Source organism: Psittacula echo (assembly GCF_963264785.1).
Source record: "Psittacula echo genome assembly, chromosome: 4".
In the NCBI taxonomy this organism is placed as follows: Eukaryota; Metazoa; Chordata; class Aves; order Psittaciformes; family Psittacidae; genus Psittacula; species Psittacula echo.
In genome coordinates, this window is record NC_137738.1 from 3,057,469 (window position 1) to 3,080,747 (window position 23,279).

Genomic DNA, 23,279 nt, shown 5'->3' on the forward strand with positions numbered 1-23,279 from the left:
GTTACAATGCAGACCAGTTATGTGAATGTGGTTCAGTTTGAAGGTCACTGTAAGTTTTACAAGTTATTAAAGTAATTCACAAGTTATTCCAAGAAAAATAAATTATATCTTGTATAAAATAATCCATGGGAGACGCCAGTAAAGAACAAGCATTCCTTACTTTCAAGACAACTTTAAGCAGTGCAATACATGCACACAGCGTTGTCAAGGCAGTTCCTCTTGTTCGTCAGTAAGGTTCAGTCAGATCCACAAAGCTGGGTCTGGGATGTTTGGAAAGGTTAAATAAGTCTGGAGTTCTGCAGGAACTGGATGAGCACTTGGTAGACAAACTTGTACTGGGCTATGGTCTGGATCATGAACATCCTCTGCTCCCGCAGGTGTCTCAGCATCATGGGAACATCCACCTTCTGCAAAGCAAAGGAGAGGAAAAGGCATAAGGGTGTAGGTTCATTAAATCAGTCATCCTCTTGAGGATCAGCTGCCTGACAGGGAACTGCACTGTGTTTATATAATGTAATGAATTATAACCGACTACAACTTTGTTACCAACTTCCATGTCAAGGAGTATATACAGAACTGCACATCCCGTGCTTTCCCCACTAAAGCTAACAGAAATTTCTGGACTGATGTAAATGGGCAGATGACCAGACTTGTCTTCCAGCTGTGTACCACTGATTACCTATCAGCAGATCATCAATTCAGCACCTAATAAAGGACTGCTGCTCTATGGCATTTTTTCTGCTTCAGCATATCTATTTTCAACTCAAGAAAATAACTCAATATATTGTGTTATCTAAGGTTAAAGGCTAGATATATCAGGAAGGTCTAGTCTAGAACTCAAAGATTAAATAGCTCAGTTCAGACTCTACCACTGAGGGCATCAACAGGCCCCATGGCCACTGGCATCCTGTGCTCTGATCCATGGTGAAACTTACTCATAGACAGAGGATCTGACAGTTTTGCAAATGGGAAGCCGGCATCAGAATCATAAGAACAAAGGTTCCCTGTGCAGGCAAATACACTGATCCTTCCACTAAAAGAAAAGGGGACTCACTGTCACCAGAAGATCCAGAAACTGATACCTCCCACAGCCAAGTCTATGCCAGTACATAGAAGAAAGCAGTATGTCAGGTGAAACCCAGTACCCACAATGTATGTCCTGCAGGCTTCAGGCCAGCACTAGTCTGTTCCATCTACTGAACATCCACTAGCAGCTGGACACCTTAAGGTGTTCTCCATGAAGGTCTCTTCCAGCTCAGTTTCATCCAAAGGAAGTTCACTCACATGCCCTGAAAATGCTCTGCAACAGGAACTAAATCACAGTAAGTGGGGACGGATCAGGAGATCCATGGTAAAGGGACATCTCTAACCCCACTGAGCACCCTGGGGCACCAACACCCTGTAACAGTCTGAATTAATGAACCAATGAGTTGTCTGAAACAGAGGCCCATGAGGTAAAGCACTAGAAAACACTGCAAATTTCATTAGGCGTTACCATCATATCGCCAGCATTTTAGGAGCAAAAACCCCTATGATGCTGTTGTGTTATCTGTTGCAGCAGGTGCACGAGGAGCTATTCAGAAGTCATGGAGCCATGAAGCTGAGCCTCCCAGGCTCAGATTCAAAGAGCGTGGAGGATGAGCCAAGATAAGGGATGCAGATTTTCTATGGCAGCAGTAGATGCAAGCACTAAGATACACACCATTTTTGAGGAAACTCTTTAGCAGTTCAAGATATAAAACTGAAGGCCAGTTACTGTATCAGGTAACACAAAGTGCACTTTGTAATGTCAGTTTGCCATTCCAGAAACACAGAAAGGAACTTAGCAAGACTTTTGATTTGGCTGAGATAAGAAATGTTACAAGCACAATACCTGAACAAAGACAGAAACAAAGATTGCTGCTAATCCTTGGAGGTGCAATGAGCATGGGGGCTGCTTCCATGCACGCTGCAAGTTTTCTGGCAAGGGAAGGCATATGCATTTCTGTCCATACATCTAAAACTCAATTTCCTTTCCACATAAACAAGCCTTAACTCAGAGGCTATCACTTTCTGAAAACAAGGCTAAATATTCTGCAACATATCCCAACAAGCTGTTCTAAAAGAGCATCTCTAGAGAGTCAACAAGCATAAAGATTTGTGATGAGTAATGTCATGTTATTTTCAAACAGGAGCAAAGCAAGACAAGCTTTTTCCAGCTCACTCAGAGAAAGCCTCCCTGTGGTCTCAGATGCTTACAGAAGCCACACAGAGCAGAGCGGAGTCATATGGAACCTGATCTCACCTGAGCCACTGCAATAGAACTGCAGGCCAGCTTCGACCTGCGTATCACTTTCCTCTCTCAGCAGTTCAGTGCTTGATAGCTCCTTGGTTGTCAGTGAGCACACAGTGGCCCCTGCATCTCCCCAAAATGATGTGGCTTTGGCTTATCTCAGAAATGAAAGAAAACTCCATCCTGCCTATTCGACCTCTGTTTGTAGTCAGCTTTACTCCAGGTGAGCAGAATCTTCAAACTCACCTTCATCACAACGTACATGTCAAACAGAAGTGGCATTTGCAAAAAGAACAAGCAAAAATGCTACTCATTTCTGACTCCCACACTAAGTGAAAATCCACTGCAGCTGCAATCATGAGTTAATGTCCCAGTGCCAGGTCCAAACCAGAACTTGGTGGAGCAGGATCTCAATTACTTTCTTGTTCTACATGTCTACAGCAGTAAGGATGTAATGATGTGACATACTACTTACTATACAGCAAGTTACTGAAACTATATCCCTGCAACAGATATGCAGCTTTAGACTCATCCAGAAACTGCATAGAAGCCACAGTGACTGAAGGTGTATAGAATTTGATTAAGCATGGCTTTTTACCTAAACCTGAAACCTCTGACTCAACGAGGTCCAGCAGTGCTGCAGCCTTTCCAAGATGGTCTGTATCAGGATTTCCAACCTCCCTCCCCTTTCTTCCTTCACCACTAATGTGTTAACATTAACACATCTATTTTCTAGGACGTTTCTTAAGAAATCAGCCAATTCATAAGACTAAAGCATCTGCAATAGTAAGTCATTCTATTTGAGAAAAAACCCAATTCATCCTACTTCAGAATAAACTGCTGCCTGGAAAGGAACCCTCTCTGTGCACAATGCAGTACCTGTCACAAGCTGAAAACATACTGTTAATCTATTCTTTTAATTAGGTTTTAATAAGCAAAAAATATTAACTTCGCACAATCTGGAGCAAAAAAGCCCTTAAGGAAAATCATCTTTAATATTAATGATGATTTTCACCATTAATCAAGACAAAAGAATGCTTTAATTAAGGCACATCAGAGGAATCCCTTATTGAGCACTACCATCAGCTCCTAGTGAAGTTGATGAGAATCCTTCTGAATGTCAAGGCTCACCTCCATGCTCAGATGTTGCAGCACTGCCTTTATCTTCACTTACTGCTCAACTACTCTTTGCCAAATAGGTGACTACCATAAACCACAGACAAACCGAGGTGGCCAGAACATGTTACACAACTGTTGGGGTTTGCTTCTGTGCCCACAGTCAGGTTACTGTAAGGCAGATGCAGCTACACTGGTGCTCACAAGCGATACAGGTATGGCTGTTGCAGCTATCCAGATTTCCCCTGGCATGCAGAAATGTCACAGCTGCTATGTGAACAACACAAGCAGTCACTTCCAGGTGCCACTGTGTAAGGAAAGAAGTCAAGCACGTTCAAGAGTCAGAGCTGTTGCCCACGCAGGAGCAGTTCCTTGAGCAGCAGGCGGCACAGGAAGGGTCAGGATTCCCAAAGTACATACCTATGGGTCCCTTCTGTCCAGGTCAGCTCCTCCTTCCCCTTTCCTCCCTCACCCCCGAATAAGAAGTTGAGGAAAACAAGGACAGCTTCATCTCTAGTGAGATGCAAGCAGAGCTGGAGATGGTTCACAGCTGACCTGAGCACAGGATCTCTACAAGAACTACAGAAGGACGAGCTGCTGGAGGCGGGGGGATAACACAATAGAAAGCAAAAAATGTCTTGCATCAACATTTTCCATGCACAGGAAGGCTCAAACCCTGTAACTCCTCTGTGGTAACTGAGAGCACTCAAGCATTTCAGGTGCATGTATCCAGTCTTCCCTGAATTTCAAGCAACTCCTCCAGTGGATGATTAATGGGAGGGGCAGATGATATGTGTCTGTCTGTTGCTGCATTGTTATCTCTACAAGAGGTTCTGGTCTTTGAGCAGATTCTTTGGCAACAGAAATCCCCAGTTTCAATGGCTGTCACATTGAAAGCGTGGGGCACATTGTTATTCAACGTGTGATATTCTTCCTGGACGGTTCCCCAATGGCACAGGACACAGATGAAAAGCAAGTTGCTACACATGGCTACTCTGCTGGTGCTGTTAACTCCAGACTGCATTACTAGTCTTGTAATATTGACTGCAGTGCCTAAAACCCTATTCCCCAACGTACACACTTAAGTTTCATTCCAGATGAGATTAGAGACAATACAAGAGAGAAAGGAGTCCAAGGAGTCAGTTTAGAGAGCAAAACACTGGAGTTAAAAGAGCAAGGAAGCTGATACTACTCTCTAGCCTCTCTCAAGTAGTCCTTGTAACACACTGTCTATAGGCTGTTAATACAGGTAGGAATTAGACTCGATTCTGAAAAGAGAGAAGAAAGCCCTCATTTTGACTGGATTAAAATAACACTAATAACAAAACACATAACATGAACTCAAAAGAAAACTACAAGTAACCTGCCATGGGAAACCTTTGCCTGTTGCATTTAAGGCCCTGGTCTCTGAGAGGCAGTAGAAAGCAAGCAGTTCAATGCCTTTTAACCTCACAAATGTAGCTGGTTAGCCAAGGAAGGAGCTCGGGGTTGGAGAAAGCAGCTGACTCACCTCATTGTGCTCCAAGCAGCCGACCATCAGCTCGGTCAGGATGACCACACCGGTCCTGCCCACCCCAGCACTGCAGTGCACCACGATGGGCGGGTTGCAGGGGTTGCTGCTGTCCAGCACGCTGTTGGTGTGGCGGCGCACCGACTGGATCTCCTCCAGGTAAGCTGCAAAGAGAAAATGCAGGCGGGGTTGCAGGCAGCTATATGTCTACATGTAAAAGGAAACACAACATGGAGAAGTCATTCTTTGTCCAAGTGGCAATAATTAACAGTTTTTACAACATACTGATTATTTTGGCCAGAATGCAGTGAGCAGCACTGGATGCAGCAAATACCAGCTGGGTGTTAGTGATTACTTGGGAGTCTGCTCCTTTAAATTAAATAGTTCTTTTAAAATATTTAATTCTGTTCCCCCCCCGCAAACCTCCAAGTCCCCAAAGCAGATGATTTTAGACATTACTTACAGCAATCCCCGCCATTAACAGGCTGGGATCAAAACAACAGCTAAGTCCCACTGAAACTACTGTCTGTCAATGGCAGTATCAGATGGAAAGAGAGCATCCATCTGCCTTGATTCTCCCATCCTCTCTTCTAGAGTGAGACAGAATCTCACCCACCTCTCTGCTCTGGGTTTGTTTCTCAACAGTTCCCAGCCCTTCTGGGAGTTCACTGCCTGCTTCCCCTGAAGCCATTTCTAGAAAGTGCATGACTCAAGAACAGTTGTCTTGTTTACGGTGTGTTTATCTAACCAAGTGACACAACTACCCTGACCTCTAAGCATCATTCCAGCATAGCCTACATGCATGACAAAGATGAGGGACCTCACCCAGAAACATAGATCCAGATGCGTAACTATTAAGACACCTCACTTCCCACCACCAGTCAGAGTGGGAAGTGAGGTGTGAGCCGAACTTTCCTGCCCTGACTCCTGGTGTCACAGCACTGCAGCCTGGGCAGTCCTTTTGGCACAGGCAGCTGTAGCTAAGGCCTATGAACATCAGAAAAGCTGTGTTTCAGTGCGCACACTGAAATGGGATTGTACGTGGTGGCAAACAATGGGACAGAGGAAATGAGGACAGTCAGGTTCCAATTACTGTCACACCCAACCATAGCTACAGGGGTTGGCAGGAGAAATAAAGCATGAAACAAAACTAAACTGGACAATAGCTTTGCCTTAAAGCCAGATCCTGTGGCACTCCTTTGCCAAAACTGAAATGTCATTTTTATTTTCTGCCTTGGTGACAGAACTGTTATTGACATCAAGCTTATTCCATGCAAAAGGAAGTGCACCACTGAAGGACTGTAGCTGTGTCAAGGCTGAAGTGAAACTAATGGATCTTCCTGAGGGAGGACTGAGCTGTTGCAGAGCTGTCAGGAACTAAGAGGGGCAGGCACCAACAACACAGTACACCGTGTACAGGCTCCTTCAGTGGTAACTTAAAGGCCTCTACATCCCACTTTACTGCAGAGGCAGAGGTGTGGCTTTCATTAAGTAATGATTGAACTCCTATTACTTAACAGGGTAGTGTTTATTCCTTAGGAAGAAGTAGGAAGCATTATTAACTCCACAGAGATGAATGTAATGTCTGTCTTCTCAGAAATGCATATACCAGGATCGGGAATGCACATACCTAATTGGGAAGGCCCTTAGCATTGCCCAGGTACCTGTAGCTATTAGAGTGGCAGTGAGGTCAGATTTACTGCATATGTGATGGAGCCCTCTGCTCTTTTGCAACATGTCTGATGCCTCTGAACACCTAAACGCTGGCTGACAGCAACAACAGCCTCCTATGGAACTGGAGGAGTTGTGCCATATTTCACTAATAAGTGAACCTCTCTAATCACATTTCTGTGCAGCCTAATATCTCCTACACTCATTAGGGAGTTAGGAAGTGATAACTTACACTAACAGATCAGCTAACAGAGGTATTTATGTAAAACTTCCTGAGGCTTTAGCACTGCTGCTGCCTGACTTTTTCTCCTCTTATGTCATGACTTTCAGGGCCAAAATCCTCAATCACCTTAGCTCCTACCTCTTGAGTCCTACTTTTTTCTCCAAATCACAGCAAAGTACAACCTTTGTATGCTCAGCAATAACCATTTAATACCAATCCCAGCTGTAACTAGGTGCAGAGAACTGAACCCAGTGAAAGCAACCTTTGATGTATTTTATCATGCAAGTTAAAGGAATCTTACATAAAAACCCCTGGACTTCTTCTGGACACCCATGGTCTGGCCAGTCAGTGTACTGCAAATGCCATACTGTCCTCTCTTGTCCAGAAAGAAGATGCTTGACTTTCAGACCAGTAGTCGCATAGCAGCCAGAATCTGTGCGGAACTTGGTTGTCACCTTGAACTTCCCATAAGTGGCTGAGCTGTGCTTAGAGCCCAGTTTGGGCCAATAACGATGACTCTTACTTCTTCCTCCCTCCTTAATAACAAAAGAAAACCCAAACAAACAGAAAAAAGCCATTAGTTCCTGTAACTAAAATTCTTTCCAGAGGGCATAAAACTCTGCAGATAAACCAAGTATTGTTATTTCAAATTGCAGGAAGAGCAAGGAATATCCTACAAAGTAAAGAAAATACACATCGAAACATCAAACTCTCAGCCATATATTTCTAAGTGTAAAGATGCTTGAAGAGCTAATTCTTGTCTTGTGGTGAAAGCCAGCTACTGCTTACAACACTTTGGTAGATGCTCTCCTCCTGGAGAAGTTTCTCCTTTAAATGGAAAGAGATTCTCTTCAGCAGCTTCTAAGTATCTGTTGCTGATCAGCCTTGGGAACTGGACAGTGACTTGATGTGCTATGGCACTCCCTCTGCTAACAGCAGCCCTCCACAAAGCTGAATGCAGCGTTAGTTAGCACCATGTGCCAGTTGTTATAACACAACACATAGTTCTTGGATTACAATGGAAATAACTGTTTTGCTTGGCATAAGAACAAAAAGATTTCTTCTTCTTTTTTTAACACAAACACTTCTACAGAAACAACAGCTCCTGGTCTCTCTGCAGCTGATAAAAGTGATGGCATGCAGGACCGGCCTTGGGCAGGGGGGAAGTCTGTGTCATTTTAACCAGGAGCAGTTCAGTGCTCTCAGTGGAAACATCTTTGTTTGGTTTGGCCAAACTGGAGTGAAGCAGGGAGAAGGAGGAGTGCTGCTTGTTTCGCTTTAGAACTTGCCAAACTCAGTATCAGAAAGTTACCATGTCTAGTATTATAGCAGGCATCTGTTCAAACAGAGCAAGCGGAAAAAGGATTGTTGATAGAAAGAAGAGGTTCCTGAAGTGGGAAGTGATGATAACAGGAGATTTGCTCTCATCAGAAAGAACTGGGCTCTGTGATTTTACGTACCTCCTCAGCTGTGACCATGGCTATAACATTCACCCCCTGTTCCCACACCATCTGCCAGAAGTCATGGCATGTGTGTGGCAGAGGCCCCTGGGTAGCAATATAGTGCCATTCCTCTCCACCTACAGTAACCTGGGAGGAAAAGAACAGAAAATACAGTCAGTGCCCAAAATCTCAGCAGTGCCTGTCCCATTCACTCAAAATTCTGAACAAGAATCACCCTTTGATAAGAACAAATCAGACAGAACACAGTCTTTGGTGTTTCCAAGTCCTTTCTTGAAGCCCATAAACATAAAGCTTTGACCAAAATGTCATCTATCTCTCTTGCCATTGCATCTGGATCGTACAGATGAAAAGAGGTTGGTGCTGTTTTGCTGAGGCTGTTTCTTATAGGGCTTAAAGACAAATAAGCAGCTGACTGAGCTGTTGGGCTTGGTGACAGAGCCACGATGAGAGGAAAAACTGAGCAGCAGAGGAAGTGTCTCTATGCGTTAAAAAGGCAACTGCATTGCTGCAAATGAACACAACAGTGGTGTAGAGAGCCTGAGTGCAAATGTCATTTTCCACGATGAAAGCTAAAGAACGCTGCTGTTTAGGATCTCCCTCAAGTATTTTCCACTCAGGCAAAAAATAACTTCTTGAACAGACTCTCGTTACACTGAGCACTGCTGAAGATGTGGCCAAGCTTCCCTAGGGGATGCAGTTATGCCCACACACTGTACATAACGCAAAGCTCGGACGGGCCTGTTGCCAGCTATTAATGAGATCAAGACAGGCTTCATTTCAAGTTAACTCTTCCTCACTCATCTTGGGTTTTTCAGCTCTGAAGCTGCAAACTGCTATGAAGTAAATCCAGGCTTTCATATCATAGAATCACAGAATGGTTTGGGTTGGAAAGGACCTTAAGATCATCCAGTTCCAACCTCCGTCACAGGCAGGGACACCTCTCACTAGACTATGTCACCCAAGGCTCTGTCCAGCCAGGCCTTGAACACTGCCAGGGATGGAGCCTTTATCATTTCTTTGGCCAAATTTAAAATGATCTAAAGCTGTAGTCATAAAAATCTATTTCCCAACACATAACTGGATTACCAACCACATCTTATAGAAACATTTGCATGACAACAAGTAATGACATTATCTGTAAAGTGCGAACATAGAGATTTACACACTGCCAATTAGGTAGTGCCCTGAGCATTCCCTTGGAGTTAACCAGTGTAGAACACTGCTTCATTTACCTGACTGAGGCAAATCTTCATATAACTATGAAGTTTAAAAATACACCACCAACAAAATGACTTGTTTATAAAAAAAATACAATTTTATGGGGGCTTATTTGCTATACATCAGGAAAGGTTTATTAAAAAAAGGGTTTTTTTTCCAACATTTCAGGTAAAAAGCCAAACCACTTTGAGAGCTACCAGCTCTCAGTTGGAAATACGCTTATCAGCAAAAAGGAAAACCAAACAAAGATGGCAAGGTAAAATATTTTCCCTTCTCATGCTATGAGCTCCCAGTTCTCCACATTAGCCCAGAGTCACTGCTCACAACAAAGATATAACTATATATAATATATATATATATATGGGATTTATATATATAAATCCCAGAGCTGATGATTTACAACAGGAATACTGACACATCCACAAATACCAAGGTGCTGGCAGACAACGCTACAAGGAGCGCTCTGTTTAACCACATACTGCATTTGAGGTACAGGTTTTTGAACACATCTGCAGAAACAGAATGGACTTCTCTGTTATTTAAACAGCTGCTCATTAAGCTGAGATGCTTGGGCTTTTACACCTGTAACTAGCATTTTGTATGATAACACATTTTTCTCTGCATTGAAAACCATATTAAACTCTGTGTATCAGCTCGTTTTCTTATTTCTTCCTATGCAGCATTCTTCTCTTTGAATGATGGTTAAAATCTGCAAGACCAATGCAGGCAGACTCAAGTTCTTCTCCTAGCTGGGAAAGAATACAAGCTGCACAGCACTAACCAGCATCCTGCATCTGAACTGCTTTCGTGCTTGCATGCTCATCTGCAGTAGTGCTAGGACAGTATTACTGAGCTCTTTAAGTTAATACTGACCTGACCAGTCAAACCAAGTGGTATTAAGAACTTTTTGCTTGATCCATAAATTTAATCACACTTTTTCTCTCTGGTATAGACAATCTTCATATCTTAACAGCGAAGCTCAGTGGTAAATAAGCAGGATTACACGCTATTTCTGAGCAGTGGGAGCTGGAATGCTCCAGGCATGGATCTTATCAGGATGATATAGGAGTCTTTGTCTACTGACTTCTGGTCCAAATATCCAGCCTTCTGGCACATGATACGAAAGGACCATGAACAGTCTGGAGGGAATGGGATGTCTGGAATGTTTACTGCATTCTAATGCCCTAACTGCAGGACATGAAAAACTGACTCGGGCTGCAAACACACACGGACTGTGCTACTAAGGTAAATCTTGCAGATGCAATTTTACCTTCTAAGCAAAAGCACATCTGCTTGGCTTCCCTATGCAGAGAGAGGAAAATACTGCCAAGGGCTCTTGTCATGTGCTAGAACATTTGTGCATGTTCCTGGGTGCTCTATGAATGCAAGATGTGTCCAATGCTAACACACAAAGAAAATGTGGACTCAAAACTAGCCAAGGAAAATTCTTTTCTGGCTAGTGCTGTTTTGTGAGCATCATTTATGTTAGGAATCTCTTTTTTTGTTGGCGTCCTACAAAGGAGATGAAAAACTCTGGGCTCAGAAATGTATCATGTCAATGTTGGATTCTGCAAAACCTCAGTATCTATTCTAAGGTGTTCAAGGCCACGTTGCACAGACATGGTCTGGTACGAGGCATCCCTGCCCATGGCAGGGGGTTGGAACTGGATGATCTTAAGGTCCTTTTCAATCCCAAACCAGTCTGAGATTCTATGAACAGGAATGAACACTGTAAATCACAACCAAGGAGGCCACCAAATCTTTTCAAGTTCTTACTCCAGGAAAATACTAATTTAACAGATGTTTTATTTATTAGTTTTGAATTATTTCATTTTAATTTGGATTTTGACAATGAGAAAAAGACAGCCCTTCTCTGACAACAAGAGAATCTGTCATCTGAGGAACAGGAGTGCTGTTACTTCTCTCAGGGTAGACTAAAAGCCAACAAAGGACTCTGCAAACAGTACTGGAAGCCTAAAGATAACCAAGCAGCTACAGGCACTGCAGGATAGTTCATTGGTAAAACCTGCCATGTTTGTAAGTAACAGACCATTTCTTAAATTATTTCTACATTGAATTAAGAAGAAATCTGAAGTTTCTTGATAAAACGTTATTTTGAAGCAGAAATTCAATGCAGTATCCAACCAGAGACAAGCTAAGGTGTAAGGTGTTCTCTTTATCAATGCTCTTTTTATCAATGCATACTTAATCTTTTAGAATCACTAAACTCATCATAAAATAAAGAAATACATTATTTTTATATATAATTACAGTATCTATGTGAATGTGTTACTCTTAACTATATGCTTTTGCTTTGGGCATGGAACTGCATACATGGAGCTCCATCCCTGGGTTCTAAAAATCATATCCTATATGCTACTAGATGGAAAAAATACTTCAGCCAAACCTCTTGCAGTGTTTCTGCAGGCTGCTCCACTCAGTCACAGGGACTCATTTCACAGGAGTTGTTGCAGTGCCCCAGTGGCCTGGCAAGGCTATTGGGACTGATAAATCAGAACATACACTGACTGCACATCCTTTCAGGTGCACCGTCATGACAACCACATCACATTGCAGGTAGTGGTCTACTCTAACCCATATTCATGAGGTTTAAGAAACACAGCATCTCTTTCTACATTAACCAATGGAGATATTCCCAACCAGCTGACAGAGGTGGGCATCAAAAAAGTAAAGATGCCTCTCTGAAATGAATTCCCAGCCTCTAGCAGTTAAATCAACTCATGCATGCCATGGGCACAGGGTGCCCAGAGAAGCTGTGGCTGCCCCATCCCTGGCAGTGTTCAAGGGCAGGTTGGATGGGGCTTGGAGCAACCTGCTCTAGTGGAAGGTGTCCCTGCCCATGGCAAGGGGTTGGAACTGGATAAGCTTTAAGATCCCTTCCAAGCCAAACCATTCTATGGCTCTATGTTAGTTGATAGGGGACTTTAAAGATGCTGATACAAAGGTACAACGATGCGTTCTGACTAAGTTACATTTTCAGAAGCTCCAGAGCTACAGAAAATGCTGCTAGGCATCCAGAAAGGCAAAAACCAGCTTTAACATACCTTCATTGCAAAGTTCAAGGAAGGTTTTACCTTTATGTGTGAAGCATTGATGTAGCCTGTGTTGTTTTCTTTGGTCGGCACCAGCTCTACTCTGTTCTCCTCATAAGGAACAACCTCCCTGATGCGGTTGCGCTCAGTGTTTTCAGGCAAGGCAGCAGTGGTGAAGATCCCATCTGCCTTTTTCTTTGGAATCTGCTCGTATTCTGTAAACACCATCCCCTCTTCCAACTTCCTCTTCAGGATTTTGCACTAAGATTTAAAAGAAAGAAACACCAATCCATTAATTCCGCCTGAAGGAACATTTAGCACTAGACTTATCCATCTGTTCTTTGAATTTCAATATATGGCCATAGCATTCTCTCAGCCACTTCCTTCAGCTGCAGTTATCTGAGGGAACTGACACACACTGATTTCTACTGAGTAAAACCACAAGCTAATTTTACATTTTGACATTCTACCTTCACATTATTTAAGACTGATACCATAAAAAACAAAACTCTGCTAAATACAATCCTGGTTCAGCATGAATTTGCGTGTGATTTCACCACAATAGATACCTGTAAAAGCATTTCATATTTAGGGAAGAAGATGGTGCTGCAAGAAGTGTGATGTGGTCCACGTTATCAAAATACTCCCTAACTTGAAAACATGCAACTTCTGTGGTTGGGCACAACCCTGCATATGGATAGGCAGAGGTTAAGGTCTGTTGTCTGCATACCAGACAACACAAGGCTGAAAATTTTTATCCAGAAAGCCTCTTTGCAAATATGTCTTTCACATCTTAATGGCAGCAAGTGGTTTTAATTTCTGAAATTCCATACCCATGCATATACATCAGAAGGCAAACAACTCTTGCTTGACAATTTAACCCTGTTCAGAGACATTAACTGAGCTCCTCAGTTGTACCAGAACATGGAACACGGGATCTATGGATGATCACTGCAGGAAAAAACTGCCTGACCAAGAGAAAAACATGCAAAATGTTTGATTTACAGCTTGAGCTTGTACAGTCACATTAAATAGTGAACAGTCTCAATTTTCACTGACTTCAGTAAATGTTGCAGACATTTAACAGAATCCAAAGACACACCAGTGTTAACCCCAGACCTCTTCCATTAATGCTTCTGAACACCTTTAAGAGATTTTTTTTGACATTTTAAATCAAATGTTCATATTTTAGGGACTTCGTGCTGCTGGGAACAAAGGGAATGAGAGACATTGCATGAGCCTCTATCTTACCCTCTCATCCATTGGCACCTTGGTGACTTCATCCTGGCTGTCCTCCGGCACTGGAACCCTAGCAACTGAGAGTCCGTTCAGTGCTGCCAACATCAAGGGCCTCTTCTGGGCCTCCAGGCCTGCCATCTTCTGCTTTTCTAGATTCTTTTGGCAAGAAAAGGCACGTTTTCATCTCTGTGTGATTATTTATAATGCCAGTAAAATGCTGGAATGTTTTTTTAATCTCCAAAATCTGCAACTCTCTGGCCAAGGAATGCAGATGATCACCATTAGCATCGTAAATTCAAATACAACCTCTATTCTTCCTGTTATTCCTCAAAGGCCTGCTCCTACATGAGCACAGAATTTTAATTTCAAAGCAGCAATCCCAGTGTGTAATTCGGTTTACACGCCACTAAAAGACATACAAATACAATCCTGAGCATTTTCCTGCAAACATGATGCTGAATGTAGGACACACAAAGCATCACCCTGTTGCGTTAAAGTAGCCCTGCCGTAGCCAAGATACCTGGGGCACCTTTGGAAAAGCAATCACTTCAATCTATTACAACAAACAGTAAAACGCAGGCCATTGTTTCCCTTCTGTGATGGTAATACTTAAAATGAGAAGTCTTTTGATGCACTCAGCTATTACAGTGATTTAAACATCACCCATGATGTATTTTACACTAAAACCTGAGCTCACATATCCCAGAAACTGAATGCATCAGCAGCCAGGAAAGGATATTGTTTATCATGCCCACGCATGGAATATTATATTCCATTTCCTTAACACTTTCTGTGGGACTTGGAAGGATTGATGAGCACAAGGGAAGCCTGGTTCTCTGCATGCCTATGGTGTGGACACCACACAGCCCAAGCTCAGCTCCTAGAAACACACTACTGAACATGAATGCCCTCAGATATCTGTAAATGGCTTGATTGTTCAAAAGCCCTGTGAGCTTCTTCCTCACCACTGGGTTCCTCGGCAGCACAATGTAAAAAGCAAACAAAAAAGCAAAACGAAAATCCAAACCCATCTGCTTTCTTTTCCGGCTTTCAGAAAGCAGGAAAATGCAAGTATTTTTCCTTTGTTTGGGGATTTTATTATTATTACTCCTGGCAAAGTAAAATAGAAAAGTCTGTGTTTAAAAGATCATGGTCATCAAATTACCACTCATATAACTTGCAATTCCTATGACAAAAGGAAGGTCTGCATGTGTTAAGACTGCTGACCTAAGATGAAACCACTTTGAAAGCTTTAATGCTAAGACTACCTCTTCCAAAACAAAAACAACAACAAAGAACCTCTTGACCAAAGGCTGTTCTGAATGTACTCAAACAGCAAAGAGTACTCAAACAGCATCTCTCTATATAAAGTTCTCTTCTCACCTTCATTTCCATCCTCAAATCCTTTGGGTTCCTGTTTCTCAATGTTTCCTTTCCTCAGAAGATCAAAAGAACATATATATGCTTGTTGTTACAGGGAAGTAAACACTGACTTGCTTACTTACAGTCAAGCATCTATTTTACATTTAAAGTATAAGATCCTGCAAGGAGTAAATTCAGTCTCCATGATACAACTCAGTGGCCCAAGTTTGACTCCTACTCATTACATCAGTGTAAGGATCACCAACAACCAAGGAGCACTATACACATGTTCAGAGTTTCTTTGAATACGCCATACTATTTCAATCTAGCTAGTTGCTGATCTAGTGCATTACAAGCTCTTTTCTGCTCTGGACCATTTAGATGCTTTATTAATTTGCTTTAGGAATTGTTTTTGCTTCAGACCTCAATCCTGAAGAACTACAGTGCACATTTCGCCTTCTGTGACTGCAGTTGCACTTCTCAGAGTGTAGCATCAAGCGCATCCCTCAGTCGCTAAATGGTAAGTACCCCTCATGCTCCTGCCACTGCTTGCAGTGGCACTGGAGCCTTTAAATGCTTCTTATTCTGAAGTCATTGCAAGTTTAAAACGGTGCTGTTTCTCATTCTTGAGTACATTTCTTAGCAAATAAACAATCCAGATCGTCAACCACACAGCCTCTCCATCTGCTGCTTTTGGAATTAGATCTGCGGTCACTCATTACTGGTAAAAACAGCAATCCATGGTCTACTGCTACCAGGGTTGCATTCAGGTAACTGTGTTATGTAAAGTAGCAGGGAAGGCAATCTGAGAGATCACCTGAAAAACTCGGGTGAGTTTCCGCTGTGTTATAGATTTTGTGATACTTAACTCGACAGCCCTGCAAAGAGGCAATAAAATGCTAGTGTCAAAACACAACCTCCCGCTCATCTCAGCAAACACGTTTCAGACCCACCCTGCCTTCAAATCCACACAGGCAGAGGGAAGCAGGTACTAAGGGGGGCTTTGTGGTCAGCCTCTCATCACTCAGTGCATGCTCTGCACCCCCCTTGGGCTGGCACTGCTCTCAGGGTGGTGGTGGCACCATCAGTTGGATCAGCGTGGACCTGGCCAGCAGGCGAAAAACCACACTGAAGGAAGCATACAGCCCGAAACTGGGGTGTGAGATCAGCCCCTTTGGTGGCCACAAGGATCCACAAAACCAAATTGGATCTGGCACTTAACATCACATTTCCTAACTTTGAGCAAATCAACATCTTCCCACCCAGGTGTTCCCCACAGTTTACTGATCCAGCAGGTTTTGGCACGCAAACTGACCTGTAGGACTACCAAGAAGCCACCGCAACAGAGGAAGGCACTTACCCTCATCATGATTTCTCTTTCTATAATGCTGTCCTCAATAGAAAACATTTCAGACACAGGTCTTTCCTTGACAGGTTCTTTCTTGACCCGCTCCTTCACACTTGTAAGATCAGGCTCTGAGATAGAGGGCCCGAGCGAGGACCCGTTTATTGCCATTTGATCAGTTCGAGACACACTAATGGCTTTGGAAGGCCCTGGCCTCATGGCCTTGGCCCTGGCTACAGCCACAGAAATACTAACAGGGTCCTGCCTCAGGGCCCCGTTGCTGACACTTTTCCGAGGCCCAGGATACTCTGGAGGAGGTTTATTTGGTATTCTAGCCAAGGCAGCTTGCAGCTGAGCACTGTACTCCATGTTCTTATGGAGGGCTGTAATCTGCGACACAGCTTCTGAGGTTTCTTCTTCCTCTTCGCTTTCACTGCTGTGTATCAGCATCGTGGCGTCAGAGAACGTCTTTTTGTGATGATAAGGAGGAACTTGCTGAACTTCATGCCCCATCTGAACCGACTCTTCTGGTTGCACTTGCTCCCGCAGGGTGTTCCTGCGCGGCAGAGGAGCGTTTAAAGTTTTTAGTGCCATGGCTTCTATACCACGTACCATGTTGCTGATGACCTCCAAGCTGTGGCGCTTGTTCACAGCTGCGTGGTGCTTCACTGCCATGAGGGGCTCACTGACCTCTTGCAGTGACTGACGGACGACGGGCGAGCTGTCCTCTTGGAAGGTTTTAACCGAGAGCTGGACCTTGCGAGTGACCAGGTCAGGACTGCTCCCACTGACATACTTGTGCCGGTGGCTTGCCAGGTCTGGCGTGCTTGTGGCGGGACGTGGACGTGGGTATGGAGGTGGGGGTCTGAAGAGATAGTTCTTTAACATGTGAGCGGTGTTGTAGCTCTGGCTGCTCTGCAGCTGCATGTTAGCCAGCTCGGGTGTGCTGACGGTGTGGGATATGGCACTGGCTGCTGTCTTATTCTGAGCAGCATTATTAGGGTTCATTTGGTCAGACGGGGCAACAGGTTTGTTATAGCCACTACTCTGGGGTCCATATGTAATTGTGTAAGGATGCCTCTCTCGAATCTCAGGCTGACTGTAAACTAGGTCTTCTGGCTGGTTATAAGCATGTGTGTTTCCAATATTGAGATTCCTCAAAGACTGACTCTGGCTATCCATCTGGATCACCCCTCTCTTCATTTGCCTCATGACAGTTTCATAGTCTGGAGTTGGCCGGTAAGATGGTACTATGATTGCACTATGTCTGTGGCTGGGGATATAGTCTGCTCTCATGATATCACTTCCAGGGATGCTCAGATTGGAGGACATTGGAGACGCCTGGATGAAGTTCTGTGAGCGATTGAGAGAGTTCATGCTGTGGGCACTGCATACGCTCCCATTGGGTCTATTACCATTCAAGTAGCTGAAGTCTACTGGACACCTATCCAAACTGGTCTGAGACCTACAGTAGAAAGTTTCTTCATTTCCATGGAAAATGCTATCTGTGTAGAGCAAAGATAAAGACATTGATGATTTTAACATACAAGGATTCATTCCATGTTAACAAAACTTCAAATGAAGTCTGTACCAATGAGTACAGACACAGCTTAGTGTACAACGACCGCTAGGAATATTTGGTCTTGGGAGCATCCCTGAGTTACTGAAACAGAACTAAAACAAAGCTACTCATGTAAATGCTGCCAGCAGTTAGCAAAATATGGTAGTTCAGATCCTTGTGGGAGACATGAAAGGGGAAAGAGAGGAAGTGTTTTGCCTGGGGTGGCAAGGAAGAATAAGGGGGCATCTCCTCCCTCAGCATCCTGTAATGACTCACTGCTGCTGCCACCTTGAAAACCCCAGTGCTGCTAGCCTTTGGCAAGCCTAACAGTTCTCTTATCTCTTCTGTTGGTGCACTGTTGTCTGTGATTTGAAGTAGCAGCAGACTCTGAAATTGGAAATCCTACTCCAAACCAAACAACAGTTTTGAGGATCTGAAGTATAACACTGCAGGGTGATCAAGACTCAGAGGAAAACCACAACCAACCAAAACACTCTACAGATGCACTAGGGAATATTAAACATTTCAGCAAAGGATATTTGAGAGGGAATCAAGATGGTGAAGATGATGACAGCCTTATGCAAGACTGTCCCTGTTGAAAATCTTGTGAGAAAAGAGTAGCAGCTCCCAAAGCTGTGAAGTCAGCTAATCCATCAGTATAGAGAAGTCTGTGTAAAACTATGAGAACTTTACAGTTCTTCTAAAACTGAGAATGTCCCTCTTCAGACCCTCAGCTTTGCAGTAAATCAGTAGCACCCACTAAGACAAATCTTTTACTGTACGCAAGGAACTAAACTTACCAAGTTCTACTTTAAAATTAGTCAGACCATCACAACTCTAAAACACTGTCAGGTATGACTAAGACCTCTTCTGCTGGTGAGAGCACTTCAGCTGTGCCTCTCATGAACTGCAAAGAACGCAGCCTAACAGACCTGGCTACGTGTATTCCAAAAGGTGGTGTGGTTAAGGGTGTGAGATTCAAGGTGTTTAGAGGCTGGGCGCCCTTCCCAGCCTTGATCAAAGTAACCTGGTACAACCTCTTAGAGAATTTTTGTCAAACGTAGGGGTAAAAACAGTTAACCCTCCTTACGTCCGTAAGACTAACAATGTAGGCAGATGTTGGTGAAAAGTCAGCAGAACAGACCATCTAAATACACAGTTTCATGACCAGGATGCTCTGATTTCTCCTTTTCCCTAACTCGGTTTCTCTCCCTGACCCCAGCTGGCAATGCCTTTGAGTGCAGCCATCCTACTTCCTTTCGAGAGTACCTTTCCAGCCCACTGAACTGGAATTCCAAGTTTAAGGTCCATATAATCGTGCACAGACATTTTAGAGAAATTTGAAAACCGAAATTGGACTTTAAACAGAAGATTTACTGCAACATTAACCATAAAACTACTCTCTCTTTTCCAGCAGCAGCTCCCATTTGACCATGACAGCATTAGAAACCTAGACATAAAGGTTAGGAGCCTCTTTGCATGCACATAAAGTTGAAGTCCATTAAAGGCAAAATACATGCTCTAAGTACCTTGTGAATTATGTGTTTCAGTGTAGTGTTCTCCACACTGGACATGCATAGGAGGCAGTATAAATGGATGTTGTCTTGGCTGAAATAAAAGCACAAGGTAAAATAAAAAGCATTAGCAACTTGGTTTGCTACAGGTTTTTTGCAGCTGAAACAAGAGAAACAGTTCTGTGCCCTTTCCACTGAATACAGCTCTTTCTTACCCAGCCAAAGGCACGTGGCTTGGCATTTCTTTATAGAACAGAGAATAACGCTTTGCAAATCGTTTGCTGAATTCTGTTACAGAGCGCAAACGTGACCAGTGAAAACTCCTTTAAGCTCAATCACTTCAGAAAACAACATCCAGACTCTCCGCTCACTTACAACTTTTCACAAGTTTAGTAAAAAGCCCTTGCCCTTGCAGAATTAAACCAAAACATCCCATCAGGACAGAAGCAGGAGATGGAACAAATTCAAGGACCTAGGACACTTTAGACAAGCAACAGGAGTACATATAAAGCCACAGGAATATTGGGTTCCCTAGATGATGAACTGGAGCCTTCTGCCAACAATCTGCACTGCAAGAAGCTTTTTAACACAAGTATCATAGGGGGCAATTCAGCATTAAATCAGTAGGATCATTTGCAGCAACCAGCTTTGCCCACTGGTAAACCATGTTTTGCAATCACATTTTACTACCTGCACTGTAATGTCCTGCCCAGTGTCACTGAGCCAAGTTTAGGAAAGCATACTTTGATAGACAAAGTAAGCAGAAAGAGAAGGAAGACACTCTTGCCTTGTGAATGTATGAATAATTTCTGAGCAGCAGAATAAAGGCTCTTCATCAAGGCTGATTCAAGTAGTTCAAACTATTAAGGAATATTGTGGATGCCCAAGGCAAAAAAGAAACACCAAATAATTTACCACCTTTGCATGCACATGCACAAAGTGAGTACCACGCAAGTTAGCTATTCAAGAGGGGGCGGGGAAGGGTTAAAGTTACATTTTCTATGTAAATGGGGAGAGGGAATGAGAATCAAAGAATCTGAGCACACAGGAATTCTTGCATACAAAATGGTTGTGTTAAGCCAGAGCTGGAAGATGACAGAAACTATTTCTGCTACAGCAATGACTTCCAAGGGTAGAAACCCTACTCTCACTGAACAAACTGGGCCAAGGAGCCTGCTGCTGATAACCCAAGTAGCAGAGCTTAGCCTGGCATAAACCAAGATGCTGGGAAGTCTAACAAATGGGGAGCAGAGGAAAAATGCAAGGAAGGAGAAGTGACTCCTACTGGGAATGTATAGATCTGGAGCAGACAGTTTTCTTTGTGATAGATGTTATGGAAGATAACTGCAAGAAATTAAGTATTATTCCTCCCCCCTCCCGTTTTTGTTTTTTTGGAGGCCCATCTGCCTCTTCTGATGGAACAGGAGGAGCTTGAGGTCTGCAGAACATCAATATCCAAATTAAAGATCACTTGGGGTTTTTATTATATTAAGATCTCCTACACCGAGGAGATTTGGCTGGAAATCCAGCATCACTGGGTGGTCTGACAGGCAAAAGAAACAGCATAAAATGGGTTTAAAGTAATAGATAAAATACAGGTTCACCATGATGCCAAAACCATATAAAGGGTTTTAACCTGAAAGTAATGAATGTGATCCTCAGTGAAGTAGCAGAGCCTCACCCTTAAGATTCCACTTCACTTCCCATTTATGGCTACTGATTTATTACCATACAAGACAAATGAATAGGTAGGTATATAAAGGTATGTACAGTGCAGACAACAGTCAGGAGGCCTTTTTTTTCCCCCTTTCCTTCTCCCCAAAGAGAACTGTTCCAACAAGTTAACAAAACAATTATGAAAAGAAGCAGCTGAAAGTTCAACATGAAGGGTTAGCAGCACAGTTCGTTTTCCACTGATGAGCGTTCCTCCTCTTGATCTTCCTGAGGCTGGGTTTTAAACCCAAACCTTGTTGCATGCTTATGTTCAAAACATAAAGAGGCTGCAGGATTTGCTGCTTCTTTGAAAGAGGAGATTTCTACTTTCCGTATCTAATATAGAGGGCAGCTCTCTCCTTCCCCTTGTCATATCCCTGAGGCCATAGCATGAGCATGCAAAGAACATTTGGTTTCATCATCTTCAGTCTTTCAGAGGCATCTCTAGGGACCAAACTAGCAGATAGAAAACCCACTGTAAATATGCCTCAGAGAACATGACACACAGGCAGTGTACTGCACTCGTGACACTTTGGAGACATGCTAAGAATGAAAGGACAAAGAAATCTGGAGCCAGCTACAACAGCTTTCCTGCCCAATGGCTGGGAAACACAGAATGCAGCTTTTAGATATAATAGACCATATAAAAACACACAAGAAAACAGCCTGTGCTGCAATCTGCAAAGATAAAGCTATCCTAGTGTCAGTACCTGCTTAAGCTTAATTTGGGAACATTTTCAACAAGCTGTAGCCACACTGTGGGGGCAAGCCAAGGAAACATTCCTGCCCACACTAGCTTTCTACCATACAGCAATAGGCTAATGGAATTACCACTGGGAAGGTCTACAAAGCAGGTATAATCTATATCACACACGGAAACTTGCAACATTGCCCTCTAAGGAATCAGCAGTGCTGTTCATTGAAATCCTTTTTATTCAAATCTGTTCTATTAAAATCTTATTTAATGGACTCTGAATTGCTGACGTACACTAGATGTTAAGACTGGATCCAAACCAGTGTCCTTAGAACTGACTGGGCGGGTGGGGAGGGAGGGAGAAAACTCCCAATGGACTTTTTTTGGTGAAGACTTCAGGAAAGAGTTACCCAGTTTTGTCAGATTTATAGTATCTTCCATATGAAGACAGGCTGAGAACATTGAGGCTGTTCAGCCTGGAGAAGAGAAGCTGCGTGGAAACCTCAGAGCAGCTTCCAGTGTCTGAAGGGGGCTACAAGGATGCTGGAGAAGGACTCTTCATCAGGGACTGCAGCGATAGGACAAGGGGTGATGGGTTCAAACTGAAACAGGGGAAGTTCAGGTTAGATCTAAGGCAGAAGTTCATTACTGTGAAGGTGGTGAGGAGCTGGCACAGGGTTGCCCAGAAAAGTGGTAAATGCTCCATCCCTGGCAGTGTTCAAGACCAGGCTGGACAGAGCCTTGGGCAACACGATCTTAATGTGAAGTGTCCCTGCCCATAGCAGGGCTTGGAACTGCATGATCTTAAGGTCCTTTCCAACCCAAACCATTTTGACGATATCTATGGAGACCCGTTAAATAGAAACAAATATAGCTTAAGAAAAACTCTAAATCACAGTCCTGTACTGATTATAATAGTTTTACTTTAAAACACAGTATCTTCACACAGAAAATAGGTTTTTAACCCAAGAAGTTGGTAAATTGTAAGCAGACTTCATACAAAAACATGAGGAATGGAGGAAACATGAAATGAGGAGCTGTAAAATTATCTAATGACTACGTTTGATGTGTACAGCACAAGACACTTCAAATTCTTTCTAGATGATTATTTTCTCTACATATTGAAGCAACCTCAATCCAGTAGAAACGATGTTCAGTTTCTGCAGGGCAGCTAAAAATATAATGCCTTGAAGACTGTAATTTTTAATACACAGTGGTGATATTATCCAGTTAAATTAATCAACCTGGGCAGCCACATCCTTGCAACTCATGCCAATCACATTGCCGACAAGAATAATGAGGTAATGTGCTTATTTGAAATTTAG

At 43.2% G+C, this 23,279-nt stretch overlaps 1 protein-coding gene across 1 annotated transcript in view; it reads right to left on the reverse strand.

The window, feature by feature from the left end:
- Positions 1-278: 278 nt before the first annotated feature.
- The window catches only part of PTPN14 (protein tyrosine phosphatase non-receptor type 14), a gene marked incomplete at both ends in the record, with an annotated part of 67,795 nt that continues 44,794 nt past the window's right edge, over positions 279-23,279 (reverse strand). The window contains 8 exons of the mRNA XM_080616050.1: positions 279-407; positions 4,899-5,062; positions 7,094-7,328; positions 8,253-8,381; positions 12,569-12,787; positions 13,778-13,921; positions 16,488-17,977; positions 19,563-19,641. Coding sequence (XP_080472176.1) covers positions 279-407; positions 4,899-5,062; positions 7,094-7,328; positions 8,253-8,381; positions 12,569-12,787; positions 13,778-13,921; positions 16,488-17,977; positions 19,563-19,641 — 2,589 coding nt within the window. The remainder of the gene's footprint in view (positions 408-4,898; positions 5,063-7,093; positions 7,329-8,252; positions 8,382-12,568; positions 12,788-13,777; positions 13,922-16,487; positions 17,978-19,562; positions 19,642-23,279) is intronic.